This window comes from Musa acuminata, chromosome BXJ2-7 (assembly GCF_036884655.1).
Source record: "Musa acuminata AAA Group cultivar baxijiao chromosome BXJ2-7, Cavendish_Baxijiao_AAA, whole genome shotgun sequence".
NCBI lineage: Eukaryota > Viridiplantae > Streptophyta > Magnoliopsida > Zingiberales > Musaceae > Musa > Musa acuminata.
Genome location: NC_088344.1, coordinates 29,040,242 through 29,056,171, shown reverse-complemented (window position 1 = coordinate 29,056,171; position 15,930 = coordinate 29,040,242). Strand labels below are relative to the sequence as shown.

The 15,930-nt window shown below is 41.5% G+C and overlaps 1 protein-coding gene across 1 annotated transcript; it reads right to left on the bottom strand.

The window, feature by feature from the left end:
- Nucleotides 1-470: 470 nt before the first annotated feature.
- LOC135617501 (pentatricopeptide repeat-containing protein At2g17210-like) lies at nucleotides 471-3,511 on the bottom strand. The gene is made up of 2 exons (XM_065117808.1): nucleotides 924-3,511; nucleotides 471-780 (listed from the first exon to the last, which is right to left on the bottom strand). Exon 1 carries the CDS (start codon nucleotides 3,429-3,431, stop codon nucleotides 1,191-1,193), a length of 2,241 nt encoding a protein of 746 aa, XP_064973880.1. The 5' UTR covers nucleotides 3,432-3,511; the 3' UTR covers nucleotides 471-780; nucleotides 924-1,190.
- Nucleotides 3,512-15,930: the final 12,419 nt, after the last annotated feature.

Here is a 15,930-nt window from a genome sequence, read left to right as displayed (position 1 = left end):
CTGCCCTAACCCACATGGACTGAATATGGGCTATCAGCCCAACAGGGCCCTCGTTAGAACCGGACAGCAAGGGTGTCAGTAATGAGGGTATCAACGATAAAAGCAACACAATGTGACGAGCAGTGTCGCTCGTGGTTGAAGCACAATGTGGCGATAGATATTTTCATCGTGGTTGAAGCACAATGTGGCGATAGATATTTTCATCAATTTCATCAATTTTCATCAATTTGACAAAGGCGATAACAACCAAGTTGACTGATGGTGGGCAAAAGATATTATCATCAATTTGATTAAAGAAAAACTCAGATAAAAATTAGGATGCACAATTTTTTAAAAGCCCAATAGTAACGGCTGTGCATTTGAAGTCACGAGTTCCAACAACTCTTTTCTGAAATGGTGATGCGCTGGGAGTAAATTTCAAAGTCTACGGACGGTAAGCAAGTGACGATTTCCAAACTTTGAACATTAACTGTAAACTTTGAAAATTACTCTTAGAGCATCTCCAAACTTCTACCAAACTAACTAAAGTCATATCCATTCTTGACATTGCTCATTAACACAGTTCTTGGTAGACGACTTTGAATAAAAATTCTACTCAAGCATTTTCATGCCTTTTCACAATCAAAGAATCTTAGTAAACTTCAAACTTTCACAATAAGAGTAGCTTTGGGTACGTCATTGCTTGACTTTTGCAGCAGGAATGTTTTTAATGCTTGCCAAAGGGATTTGACTGGTCTGGAACATGTTTGTCCAATCCATCCTCAACGGTACTCCTTTGAGCTAAACATGTAACCAATACAACATGAGCAGTGCATTAATAGTGGATGAGGTAACATAAAACAGCAAACAGAAGAGTAGAATGTCAGCTGAGAGTTGGGATGCTACAAAAGTGAAATTTTGTTGAAAGGATATGTAAGCATTACCTTCATTATAAGAAAAGACTTGCATATGTAGCCAAGATTTGATTTTTATCCTCGAGCTCTAAAACAATCATGGAAACGTCTCTGCTTTCTCCCTGGTCTCCATCAATAATATTTGGTATGTATCCTTACCTTTGTACATGCTGAAGATGATCTTGAAATGGTCTTGGCACTATAAAAACTGCTGACCATTATGATTTGTCTATCACAGCAAGAATTCTCAAGGCAAACATTCTCTCCAGCCCAGTGCATATGATTCTCCAAACTTGTTTATATGATCGGGTAATCATCCTTTCCAGCCAAGTACATGCAATTATGCAGAAGTTTAACCATGAAATATATATCTTCAGACTGAGAATGAGAACCATCCCAGGAAACAAACTTGTGAGCCTTTTGATCCACATGCACCAAGCTGTAACCACTGATGACCCTCACCCCCTTTTTCTTCATCAACAACCTTGCTCTTGCCATATCATGGATCGATCCTCCCTTTGCATACATACTTGATGTCAGTAAATATCCTGCCGAATTTGTAGGCTCCAGTTCAAGAATACGAGAAGCAGCATCTTTCCCGACTTCACAATTCCCATAACTTCTGCATGCACTCAGCAGAGCTCCCCAAGCAGCAGGACCAGCCTCTAGTTCTTTGGGCATCTTTTTGATCACCTCCAGTGCGCCTTCAACATCTCCAGCTCTTCCCAACATGTCCACCAAACAAGAGTAGTGCTCTGCACTAGGCTGGAGGAAAGGATCCGCACTCATCCTCTGGAAGATGGAGAGGCCCTCTTCTACTAAACCTCCATGACTACAGGCAGACAACATTGATAGAATGGTCACCTCATTAGGCCTCACATCTTCCACTTCCATCTCATGGAAAACAGCAAGTGCAGCTTGTGCGCATCCATTCATTCCCAATGCCCCTATCATTGCATTCCATGACAAAACATTTCTCTGTGGCATTGCCTGGAACACTTTTCTTGAAGCATTCACATCACCACATTTTGCATACATGTCCAAAACTGCAGTACCAATGGCTAACTCATTCATGAATTCATTCCTCACGACAATACCATGAGCACACTTTGACAGCTTAAGCTCTGCTGCAACAGTGCATGCTTCCAAAACACTCAGCATTGTGATTGGATTAGGCTTCTCTCCTGCCAACCACATCTCCCTGAAGAAGGCAATTGCCTTGTCTGGCTGGCCAATGTGCACAAAGCCTGAAACAACAATACTCCACGAGATCACATTCCTATTCTCCATTCCTTTAAACATTTCCATAGCCAGTTCCATATAGTTGCACTTAGCATAAGCATCCAACAGGTTGTTCAACACCATGTTAGTTGATATCAGTTGCCTCTTAATGACCATGGAATGGATGCACTTGCACCAAACTGCCTGGCCAAGTTTCTTGCATGACTGCAACAGATTCACTAGTGTTACTTCATCAGTCTGAATTCCAGCTTCTTTCATGGAATCAAACAATGCCAATGCTTCCCAATGTTTCTCAGTATGGACTAAGCTGGATATCATGCTGTTCCATGAAACAGTGTTCCTCCTGATCATCGCATCGAAGACTCTATAGGCAGAACTAATATCATGGCATTTTGAATACATATCAATCAAAGAATTTTCAATGAACAGGTCACCTGCAAAACCTCGACGAATCAAGTGACCATGGAACGATCTTCCATGCTCAATGTCCTCGATGACACTGCAGGCTTGAAGAACACCAACTGCAGTTAACCCGTCCATATCAATCATATATTCGTTCGACATTTCTCGAAACAGCTGCAGCGCCACAAAAGCTTTCCCAGTCTGTGCATACCCACCGATCAGCGCGCTCCAAGAAATCACATCTCTCTCGACGGTCTCATAAAAAATCTGCTTTGCAGAATCCATATCTCCAAACTTCGAGTACATAGAGAGCAGTGAGTTCTGAATGGACACATCAGCAACAAACCTGTTCCTCACAACAAGACCGTGCAGGCTTAGACCTTCGTCTACATCATCCAACTTCCAAGAAGCCTGGATTGCAAGCACCAACGAGGCCACATTTGGTTCAAAGTCCAGGATTCGGGCTTGCCTGAACAACCCCAGCCCCGCTTCAAAGTCGCCGCGACTTAAGAACCCATGGACCATCACATTCCATGAAACGGAATCTCTCTGCGGCATTTCATCGAATAACTTGAGCGCCGAGAACGTGGCGCCGCACTTCAAATAAAAACTCATGGCCGTGTTGCAAGTGGAGGTGCACGACAGAAAGCCCGTCTTGACAACATCGGCATGGACCGCGGTGCCCTGCTCCAAGGACCGAAGTTCGGCGCAAGCCTTGAAGACCGGGGGAAACACGGTCGGGTCGAGGTGCATGGACGATTGCTTGATCTCGCGGTACAAGGAAAGAAAAGCTTGGCCCTGGTCTCGGGGCGGTGCGCATCTGTTGTTAGCCAGGGCATCCCAGTTGAGAGTTCTCGGAGAGGAAAGCCGGATTCTGGCGACCGGAACGCGCATCCAAGAACGCAAAGAGAGTGATCGTGCAGAGAAAGAACAAAGGAATCGGAACAAATCAATCGGCTTTCGATTTTGGGGATTCTAATTCGAGGTGGAGACAATGGCTCTATTAATTTTCAAGGTGATATATATATATAACTTCAAATTTAATAAAATATAATTTTACTAAATACAATTACTCAATTACTAATAATATCTTTATTAGATATAGTTCGAGAAATTATTCAAAGGTCCCGAGAATAAGGTATCTTTTGGGTTGTGTAACAGTCCCACTCATATCATATATGTATAATTAAAATAATATGTCACTTTCTAATTCTTTTATTGTTATTAATAAAAACATAGACAATCTAATTTATATAAAAAATGATAGGATTCCATGGTGATATATATATACATAATTATAATTTATAATCAAAATAAAAACACTGACAGCTCATGCTCATTTTCCTACCCAATTACTTGAGTGAGATACTAATATTTTTATCTATAAAATAAGATCTATAATGAGTATTCATATTAGCATTTATAACTTTATTTTGATGAATATTATGTTATATATATAATATTTTAAAATCATCCACAAGTGATATTTAACGATAAACATAATATTCTATAACTTCTTTAGCAAACATAACCTTATAACATAATATATACAAAATAAAGAGGTAAAATTTTATATCAAGATAATTCAAAATATTTATATGCATACGTAGCAAACATAACAAATTCATGGATTTCTACTTTCTGTATCATAACATGTACATGCACTTTGTATTAGGACCAAGTTGGTAGTAAGAGGATCACACTCGAGGGGGGGCGGGGGGGCGGGTGAATTAGTACTTTCGAAAAAATTACATCGATTTGAAATTTTGTACGATGAAAACCGATATCAGAAAAATGTTTGACTTGAAAGCATGTTCGTAAGCGTAGTGAAAGTAATAAGCAAGTAAATCAGTTTGCAATATGAAAATGAAAAGCAAAATAGAAATGCAAACTAGATTTATAGTTGTTCAGTCGTCGTGACCTACATCCACTCTCGATTCCTCTTCACTCGAGGCCACCGGCTTCTACTACCGATCTTCTTTCAGCGAGCAAAAATCAACTATCCTTTTACACTCTTTCTCCTTTTGAAAGTCTCACGAGAGAACCTTTACAACCTCTCTTTTTTAGATATCACTTCTCCCTTTAGAAGAACTTCTAAATACTATGAAGAAGTAACTCTACACTTCAAGAGAGATTACAACCTTTCTTTCTCAAAAGTATTTTTCCCCTTTCTACTCAATTTTGTGCTTCTCTACGCAAGAATAGCTAGGGTATTTATAGACCCCAAATGACTTCAAACTTGGAGTAAAAAAAGGTCTCATCCCGGGTTTTCTGGATCCTGGTGGTACCACCACCTGTGCTGGGCGGTACTATTGGCTGTAACATTGACACTGGGTGGTACCATCGTCCAGTCTAGTGATACCATCGGTTAGTACTCTCTGATACTAGGCGATACCACCGCTTGACACTGTTAGGACCCTTTTTCTGAGCTTTTGAATAATGTTTATTGAGTCAGTTTAGTTCACTTGTTTATTGAGTCTGTTTAGTTCAATTAGAATCGGGTAGAAGTTTATTTAATATTTATTTATTATTAAGAGTCGATGTGAAACTCTATAAATAGTATTATAACCCTTTCTTTTGCAATGAATCAATCAATAAAATATTATTTCAGTTTGTTATGACAAATCCTAGGAGATCGATCCCCTCGAAGCGATCAAAACGACCGATCCCCTCGAAGTGATCAAGGAGGCCGATCCCCTCAATACAATCATTCCCTTTTCTTTCATTTCTTTTACGATAAGATTTTTGGGTCTTATTATTTTGGTATCAAAGCGACGATAAGACTTTAGGGTCTTAACATTTGGTATCAGAGCGGTGATCCTTAGCGTTCTCATTGCAGTGTTGTCATAGCTATAAAAAAAAAAAGAAATTTGTGTGAGGAAGGTGAAGTCGGTAGCCACGAATGCCGATCCTTCTCAATCGAGAAGGAACCTCTGCGTCTTGGTCAGCGACCATGCCCCTTCTCCACCGCCATCGCTACTGCCTAGCTAGCAGCCGCCACCATCGCCGCTGCCCCCTTGCTGCAGAAAAAAAAAGGAGGGGGAGGGGGGGGGGGGGGAGGGGGATAGCAGGGGAAGAAGAAGAAGAAGCCTCAGCCGCCCCTGTCGGACCCCTGCTTCCAGCTAGCCCACCCACCGCCGCTGCTTCCCGGCCGAGGGACCACCACTGCCGCCACTGTTGCCCAGCCAGCAGCCACCGCCGCTGCCCCCACTCAGCTAGTGACGTCTCCTCCTCGGTTCCCCATCTCGCTCGAGCGAGAAGGATTGCCGACGACGTTTCCTAGCCAGCGGATCACCCCATCGCCGCTTATATCGTCGGTGACGCTGCCCTAGTCCACCATCGTGCCGCCCCCCCCCGCTTGGGTCACAGTCACAACCGTCGGTTGCTGTAGCCCCTCCTTGCAGTGGTTGCAGAAATAGAGCTTCCTCTATTGCCGCAGTCGCTCGTTGATCTTATAGCCAGCGGACCACCCCATCTCCGCTTCTACCGTTGGCGACGCTGCCCTAGTCCGCCATCGTGCCGCCCCCCCCTTGGGTCATAGCCGCAGCCACCGGTTGTTGCAGCCCCTCCTTGTAGTGGTTGCAGAAATAGAGCTTCCTCTATTGCCGTAGCCCCTCGTCGATCCCAGCCAGCGGACCACCCCATCGCTGCTTCTACCATCGGCGACGCTGCCCTAGTCTGCCATCGTGCCGTCCCCCCCCCCCTTGGGTCACAACCACAGCCACCGGTTGTCGCAGCCCCTCCTTGCAGCGGTTGCAGAAATAGAGCTTCCTCTGTTGCCGCAGCCCCTCGTCGATTGCAGTCGTGCCTCCTCCAGCACTCCTCTTCCCCTCGATCGTTGTCGCCGCCCAACCGACCCACCACCGCTGCTAGCCACCGTGCGACGATCGCCGCTCGCCTCCTAGCCACCGTTCCCCCTTGCTCTGCATCTTTTGTAATCGAAATATAGCAAGCATAGGCAACTCACCTTGTTGCCCTTGTTTCCAGCCGCATAATAGCCGCACCACAGAAACAGAGCTTCCTCTGTTGCCGTAGCCCCTCGTCGATCGCAGCCACGCCTCCTCCAGCACTCCTCTTCCCCTCGAACGCTGTCGCCGCCTAGCCGACCCACCACTGCTACCAGCCATTGTACGACGACCGCCGCTCGCCTCCCAGCCGCCGCTCCCCCTTGCTCTGCATCTTTTGTAACCGAAACAGAGCAAGCACAAGTAACTCACCTTGCTGCCCTTGTTTCTAGCCGCACCACAGTCGCGGGTCCCCTTGCTGCTGCGAACGCCGACTGATGTCACCGTTGCTGCTACTGCCCAGCCAGTGACGACGCTGCTCGCCGCCCATCCGTGATCCTCATAGCCTCCCCCTTGCTCTAGTGACAGAAACAGGGCAAATCACCGATTGCCCTTGTTACCGCAGTGCCACTATCGATTCCTATTCTCCACTGCAACCTCAACCCTGGCCACTTCAATGTTGCCTCTCTCTTGCTCTGCCTCTGCTACCGCAGCCACCGGATGACATCATCACAGCCTCAACCTGACTATTTAGCGATTGCTCCCGTGAGTCACAACAGTTGCAGTCGTCGCCTTCCAACCCCCGACGCTCTCATCTCACGCAACGACTGAAACACAAGGCAGCACCTCTTCCTCCTCGACAGCTTCGCAGCTACAGTGCAGATGCCCTTGACTAGACATCAGAAATAAGAACTAGAGATTATCGACTTGCAATCGTACGCAATGGTTACCGATAACTCAGTGAAAGCACAAATGGAAGCATTGGAAACAAGAATTGAGAATCGGCTACAAGAAACCCTTCATGATTTCAAAAAGAGCTTGTTAGAGCACTTTAGCAGGTTTCAACAAGATGAGAGCTCAAATTCTATGTTGAATAGATTGGGAGGTACAAGAAAAGGACTCCAGGATGGTGACACACACTACCCATGCATTAGGGTAGAATTTCCACGATGGGAATATGAGGATCCGACTAGTTGGATCTATAAGGCAATTTTTTTTTTTCATTTTCATAGAACCCTAGACGAATCTAAGGTAGAAGTAGCCTCAATCCAGCTCGAGGGATATACACTCCAGTGGTACGATTAGTATGAAACTGTCTACGAAGTTCCTTCATGGGAGAAGTTTAAAAGAGGGCTTCTTATTCGATTTAGCCTATCCGAATATGAGAATATTGATGGCCAACTCGTTAAAATTCGTCAAACTTCTATAGTGTTGGAATATCAGAGTAGGTTTGAAAGATTGTCAAATTAAGCTAGAGATTGGTCGGAATGATAGCTTCTAGATACATTTATTGAAGGGCTTAATCCGGAGATTCGGTGTGAAGTTAAGGCTTGCCAACCCTGCACCATGATAGCTGCAATTTCATTTGCACGCCTGCATAAGGAAAAAATCAGCATGGAATATCGTCGAAATAGAGGTGTCAATAAATAAATGATCAGCAAGCAGCACACCCCATCTAGTCCCAGTCAAAATCCTATCACTTGCATACTAACCCAAGAAGAACTTAAAGAAAGATCAGTGAAGGGTTTGTGCTGCAATTGTGATGAAAAGTGGAGTAAGGAGCACCGATGCAAACAAGGGCAACTTATGCTGATTGAACCAATTGGAGAGGAACCAATTCTAATGATGATATTAGACCTACCATACATACAATGCATGCATTAACCGGCTACTCTAATTTGCAAACTATGGAAGTTAGCGGAACTTTGGAACATCAGCCTATTATAGTCTTGATTGATACTGGACAATGAGACTGTTGACCGATTGACCCACCACATTGAAGACTATGATAGATTCGAAGTAAAGATCATTGATGGACGGATTCTCACTTGTGATAACAAAGGTTCAAAGATAAAATTGATTATACAGGGCCAAAAGCTTCTTACAACGATTACTACACTGAAAGGCCAACTGGTTGCTTACACTATTAAAAAGTGGAGACCATACTTACTTGATCAACGGGTTGTGATGCGTTGCAGATAGTCTATGACTAAAGTGCTAAAAGAGAAGCTCCTCGAGATTGATGCTGCTCAACCTTGAGGACAATGCTAATTTAAAGAGGGAGGAACTATTATGACCCTTTTTCTGAGCTTTTGAATAATGTTTATTGAGTTAGTTTAGTTCAGTTGTTTATTGAATCTATTTAGTTCAATTAGAGTCAGGTAGAAGTTTATTTAATATTTATTTATTATTAAGAGTCCAAGTCCTAATAGACTCTAGGTGGAACTCTATAAATAATGATTTAACCCTTTCTTTTGCAATGAATCAATCAATGAAATATTATTCCAGTTTGTTATGACAAACCCTAGGAGGCCGATCCCCTCGAAACAATCAAGGAGGTCGATCCCCTCGAAGCGATCATTCCCTTTTCTTTGATTTCTTTCACGATAAGACCTTAGGGTCTTATCATACACTATCTTGAAGATTGTGTCTGGGTGGTACCACCGCCTAGTTTGGCAGTACCACCGCTTGACATAGTCTTGAAGACTGTGTTTAAGCAGTACCATTGCCTAGTCTGTCGGTACCACCGTTAGACCCTACTACAGGATACTGAATGAGCCAAACAATATGCCCAATTCAGCCTTGATTCAGGCTTAATGGGCCCCTAATTGAGTTACCATTGTTCCATCCCAAAACTAACTCAATTAGACCTAACTAGGTCGATCTAGACACACACGATTACAAGCATGAATCTTATGTTGTTCGGCATGTCATTGGTTCATTTGATGCTTCATCTGATCCTTTCGACACATTATCCTCTCTTGCGACGTATTACCCAATCGACATATTGACCTCCGTAATATTCGATCTCCTTAGCGTAATGTTTGATCCTTCTAGCCCGATGCCCGAACTTATGGCACGAAGCCTTCTGTCGATACGTCAACCGATCCTCTAACTCGATGTCCAATCTTCTGACATGTTCCACTTCGGCCTAATGCCCAATTCCTTTTGTTAGGATCGGAGCGACACTAAGAGGGGGGGGGGGGGGGGGGGTGAATTAGTGGAGCGGATTAAAACATCGGTTTTGACAAATCTTTCGTACGATAAAAATCGAATTCGGAAGTACTTAACTTGAAAGCATATTCATATAGTTGTGCAGCAAAGATAATGAGGAAATAAAGCACGTAAGAAAGTTTGCAGTAATGTAAATAGCAATAATGAAATGCAAACCAGAGATCATGCCGATTTTAAAGTGGTTCGGTCAAATGACCTACATCCACTTGCGAGGCCCTCTTCGATGAGGCTCCCACCTTCCACTAGCAAATCTCTTGAAAGGGAAGGGCAAATACCCCTCTTATAACTTTTTACAAGCAGTTCACACTCTTACAAATTTTCAGCAAGAAAGAAGGAGGTGAACACTCTAGCAAATTGAAAACAAGACTTGCTAAGACTTTTCTAAGACCTTTCTCTCAATCAATTGCTTCTCAAAAAGTTATAATCTTAGCTGAGATTTGAGGGGTATTTATAGGCCTCAAGAGGATTCAAATTTGGGCTCCAAAATTTGAATTCTCTTTAGTTCCCGATACTGGCGGTGCCACCGCCTGTCAGTGGCGGTGCCACCGCTTGTCAGTGTCTGACACTGACAGTGGACTGGCGGTGCCACCGCCCAGTCTAGCGGTGCCACCGCCAGACCCTTCGGTTCACTAGTTGGGCTTTAAATTTAGCCTAAACCAAGTCTAATTTTGGGCCCAGTTGGCCCCTAACCAGGATATAGGATTATCTTTTAATCCTAATCCTAATTATATGTGAACTACATAACTAAAAACATCCCAAGCAAGTTTTCAACCGCGAACGTCGAGTCTTGTTCCGGCGAGCTCTCCGACGAACTTCTTCCGATGGACTCCCAGCAAGCTCCCGATCTTGTGATGACTTCAACGAGTAGCCAAGCCTTCTCAGTGATCTCCGCGACCCTCCAACGATCTCTTCGGTGAACTTTCGAAAATTCCAACAGGTTCCCGATTTCTTCTCGGTTGGTTCCGGCAACATCTCCGACGATTCTTTGGACTCTCAAACGTCCATCGAACTTGACTCCGATATTCTTGCTTTATGTTTTCTGGTTATCGTAGTTAATCCTGCACACATAACTCAATAATACGGATTATATCAATTAACCCATCAATTGATTTTATCATCAAAATATGAGATTTAACAATCTCCCCCTTTTTTATGATGACAATCAATTGATGACGGAGTTAAACATAACTCCCCCTATCTATATGCCATATTATGAGAAGATGAAAACACTTGAATTCCATCCATTGAATTCAAGCATAAACCGATAAGTTCTAACCGTAGAACTTATCGTTATTCTCATTAAGTTCTAAACCGATAAGTTTTAAATCATCATACATAATTAAATCATTAAATCATCAAGCATTATTTAAATATAAAATATTTTCAAAATCATTTTGTTTCGTCTAGTGAGCTTTGTGAAGTGTGTTGGATCTCCGTTCATAAGCCTTGAGCATCCATAATCAAAAAATCATCTTTGCTCCTAGATTTCAATTTTAGAGATGTCTAAAAGAAGGGTGGGTTTGTTCTAGGTACCCATTTAACTTTGGATCCCTTATGATTAGATCTATCTATCTTGATTTTTGGCATAAGGTCATTTATGGTTCCTTTAGGAACCCAAACCAATTTATGCAAGTCAAATCTTTTAAATGAACATTTATATGTAAAATGATCATGTCTACTATAAAAATTATATTTATTTTCAAGAGAAACATGTAATGTCGGTCCTTTAATAAAAATAATTGACTTTTGTTGAGTGTTACTCACAAAGCCAATTCCTTTCTTACTATGAACATGACTCTTATTCGCAAGAATCATGTTTAAAGATTTGCTACCAATTTTAAATTTTTCTAAAGTTTGTTGTAATAGTAAATTTTCATTTTTGTATGAATTTGACTCTTCACATTTAGTGTAAGAGCTTAACATGCAATTATCATGCTCACTTTTTAAAATTTCAAATTCATTAAAAAGAGAAGCATAATCTTTTTTTAGTAATTTAAAATTTTTGCTAAGTAATTTACATTCATCATATAAATCATTGAATGTATCAAATAATTCATTATAGGGTAAAGACATTTCAGTTAAGTCATTTACCTCGTCGTGTGAGCCATCAAAGAGAAGTTCACCACTTCATCTTCATTGGTTTGCTCCTCGTCTTCAGATGCACTCATTTCATCCCAAGTCACCTTAAGTGTTTTCTTGTTCTTTGATAGCATCTTCTTTTTCATAAACTTTTTAAGTCATCATCACTTGAGCTTTTGCTCGAGTGGTCTTCTATTGCTCGAAGTGTCAAATCCTTCCTATTCTTTGGAAGGTTGTTATCATATCCATCAAGTTCATTATGTGCCTTGCACATTATTTCATAGGTCATCAAAGACCTGATAAGTTCTTTAATTGGAAAGTTATTTAGGTCCTACATATTTATCTTTAGAAAATGTCACTTTCAAAAATATTACATGGCATACTTGACGTCAACAACCTCACTGGTCCAAATTATATGGATTGACTTCACAACTTGAGAATCATTCTTATGGTAGAGAAGATTGCATATGTCCTTGATATAGTGTATTAGGACTCTAGCTAGGAGAGTCCTAATTGAGAGGGACATTCATGTAAAACCTACCTAAGCCGACCCCTATTAAAGAGGTGAAGAGTCCGGTTAGGGTTAGAAGGTTATTTCTTAGAGAAGAATTAGGAGTTGTAAAGGAATAGGAGTCTTGAGTAGGAGTCCTATTAGGAGTTAGGGTTTAGAAGTCCTATAAATAGTATATTTCTCTTCTTTTGAGAGGCAATAGATGAATCTTTTCTACAGCCTTTGAGTAGCAACTTAGAGGGAGGAACCCCTATAGAGTTCTAAGGAGGCCGATCCCCTAAAGAGATCAACCCCAAGTTTAGAATTTGTAAGGGTTCTATCATCTGGTATTAGAGCAGCGTTCTTGGCATCTCGCTGCCCTTCCACAGCCATCATTAACCCTCCACAACTGCCTAAAGCAATTCTCACAATTGCTTAAAAGATCGTCGCCAAATTCCACTATCATCTCCACCACCGCGGATCATTCTTTGATCTCCCCGTGAATTACAATAGGTTCTAGTTTCCTACCTTACTGCTGCTACAATTTAGTTATCCTTATTCGAAAATCTAAAAAAAAAATTATTCTAAAATTGCTGTATAAACTTTTCGTCACAAAGTTTTCATCTCTATGATGAAAGATACATTGTAAAATTTCAACTGCATAGCACAGATTGTTTGATCTTGTTACTATACTTTTTCTATCCAAATCTCTACGAAATTTTTATGACAGTTTTGACACTTCCTAATAGCATATTTTCCTTTGGTTTTTCAAAAAATTCTCAATATAAACTATTGATATTTTACATCTAATCTGCTATACTTGAAAATCTGTATTGTAAAATTTCAGCCGCATAACACTGTTTGTTTAATCTTGATACTACGTTGTTTCTATCCAAATCTCTATAAAATTTTTATGATAGCTTTGACACTTCCTAACAGTAGATTTTCCTTTAGTTTCGTCAAAAAATTCTTAATATAAACCCGTCCAATCTGCTATACTTAAAAATCTATGCTGTAGAAAATTTCAATCGCATATTATTGCCTTAACCCATCTATTTGTAATCTTTTTTGAATAAAATTTCTTATACACTTCATAGATCATCTTGGCTTCTATCTAAGATTAATCTATTGAGGAATTCATCTCTAAAAATAATTTTGTGTTACGGCAAATTTTTATCATAAACCGCTAAAATTTTTCGACGAGAATTCTGCTATCGCAACTTGCACCAATTTTCTTGCTGTTATACTGCCAAAATCTTCTTAATTAAATTAGACATCCTTGCTGTCATATAAACTATGATTTTGCTATTAGTTCCCTCCTCAATTCTCTCAAGTTTTTGGTGAAAATTTCATCGAGAAACTGCTGTTTCTTTGACGACAATTCTGCTCTTACAAGATAGCACATACTTGCTACAACTTCCACTAATTTCTATCAAACCTTTGCTGCCATCTACCACAGATCCAAAACTTTCATCCACAGCCCTAAAACTCTACTAAACCACACCCTCAAACTGCACCCAAAATAGCCACAAAACAAGCCTAAACCATAGCATACATCCACCAATCCACCAACCCTTTCGGCCATCACCTCTCTCAACCTATACATGCCTTTAACCCGACAACAAAAGAGAGATCTTAACATCACAGATTTGGTGGCATATACTATGGCATCTGAGGAGGTAATAAATGCTAAATTCGAAGCCTTCGAGGTGTGAATGGAGGATAAGATTCAGACGCTCTTTACCGAACTCAGATTGGGCCGACCACTAAGCCTGAAGAAATCACATCAAGGAGAGAGCTTTGTCCAATCGTAGTAAGCCCAAATAAATGACTTCTAAGAGAGGGGAAGCTCTATTACTGAACCCAACTATCCACACATGAGAGTGGACTTCCCTAGATGGGAAGAAGGAGTCTCGATTGGTTGGATCTCGCGCACGGAGCGATATTTTCGATACCACAAAACCGCAGATGCATCTATGGTGAAAATTGCAGCTATACATCTTGAAGGGTATGCCATACAGTGGTTTGAATGGTTTGAATACACTTATGGAGTCCTTTCATGGTGACAATTCAAAGAAGGACTGCTGATCCGCTTCGGACCAATCGATTACAAGAACATTGATGGACAACTAGCAAAGATCTGATAAACCTCCACCATTCAAGAGTATCAAACTAGGTTTGAAAGGTTACCTAATCAAACTCATGGTTAGTCTCAAAAACAGCTATTGAGGACCTTCATTAAGGGCTTGAAGCTGGAGATCCGGGAAGAAGTTAAAGCGTGATAACCGTACACGCTTATGGCAGCCATCTCTTTCGCACAACATCAAGAGGAGCGATTGAACCATGAAGCTCGGAAGACTATGGTCACTCCTTAACTAGCAATACTGAAGCATTCAGCCCCCCCTACTATCGATCGAGTCCCTGCACCAAAAAAGTTGACAATAGAAGAGTTTCAGGAGCAATATGCGAAGGGGTTATGATGGTATTGCAACGAGCCGTGGAGCCGTGAGCATCGCTATAGTAAAGGGAGAATTCTTATGATTGAACTAGTAGAAGAAGAAGTCATTAAACATCCAAAAGAGAGACTTGAACATGAAGAAGAAGATGCAAAAGAAGAGCCACAACCGACCGAAGTTACGGTACATGCACTAGTTGGCTACTCAAACCCGCAAACGATAAAAGTTGGAGACCTTCTCAAACAACAACCGATCACTGTTCTCATCGACACAGGCAGTACTAATAACTTCCTAAACAGTAAGGTTGCTGTCCGGATGGCTTTACCTATCAAGAATTGTAGCAAGTTTGACGTTAAGGTCACCGACGGACGGATTTTGAAGTATGATCGTAGGCGCCCGTTGCTGTAGGACCAAGAGATAATTGCATATTTCTTCCTCCTCCCTCTTGATGATCATGAGGCCATGCTCAGAATTAAATGGTTGACAATATTAGATGATATTTCTTGAAATTTTATGTAACTAATTATGAAATTTTATAGTAAGGAGAAACAGGTGATATTGCACGGGAAACGTGGGGGCGATGTAACGACGATTTGCACACAACAAATGGAGAAGGTTTTGCATAAAGCATGCAGTAGCTTTTTGGTACAACTTGAGCAACAAACTAAGGGAGAGCCAATAGAATTTGAAGATCCAAACCTACTTCCTTTGCTTGTTGAATTTTCTGATATATTTGATGAACCGCACAACCTACCTCTTACCCGTCGGCATGATCATTATATAATGATTCTTCCAGGCAAACCTCCAGCAAATACTCGGCCATATCAGTATCTACATCTCCAGAAGGATAAAATAGAAAGGATTGTAAAAGAGATGCTTGAAACATGAGTTATTCGGCCAAGTTGCACTCTCTACTCTTCACCGGTGCTACTTGTATGCAAGAAGGACGCAACATGACGAATATGCGTTGATTATCGAGCTCTCAATGGCATAACCATCAAGGATAAATATCCTATTCTAGTAGTTGATGAATTGCTAGATGAAAGGGAGCACAAATCTTCACAAACCTGGGCCTTCGATCTGGGTATCATCAAATACGAGTGTGTGAAAAAGGCATATCGAAAATTGCCTTTCGAACACACAACGACCACTATAAATTTTTACTTTCTTCAACAAAAAATAGAATATCTTGGGCATATCATATCAGAGAAAGGTGTGATGGGGACCCCTCCAAAATAGAAGCAATGCAGAACTGGCCGACCCCGAGGAACATAAAATTGCTACATGGATTTCTGGGTTTAATAGGTTGCTGCTGTAAGTTCGTGAAAAACTATGAAAATATCAGTGCA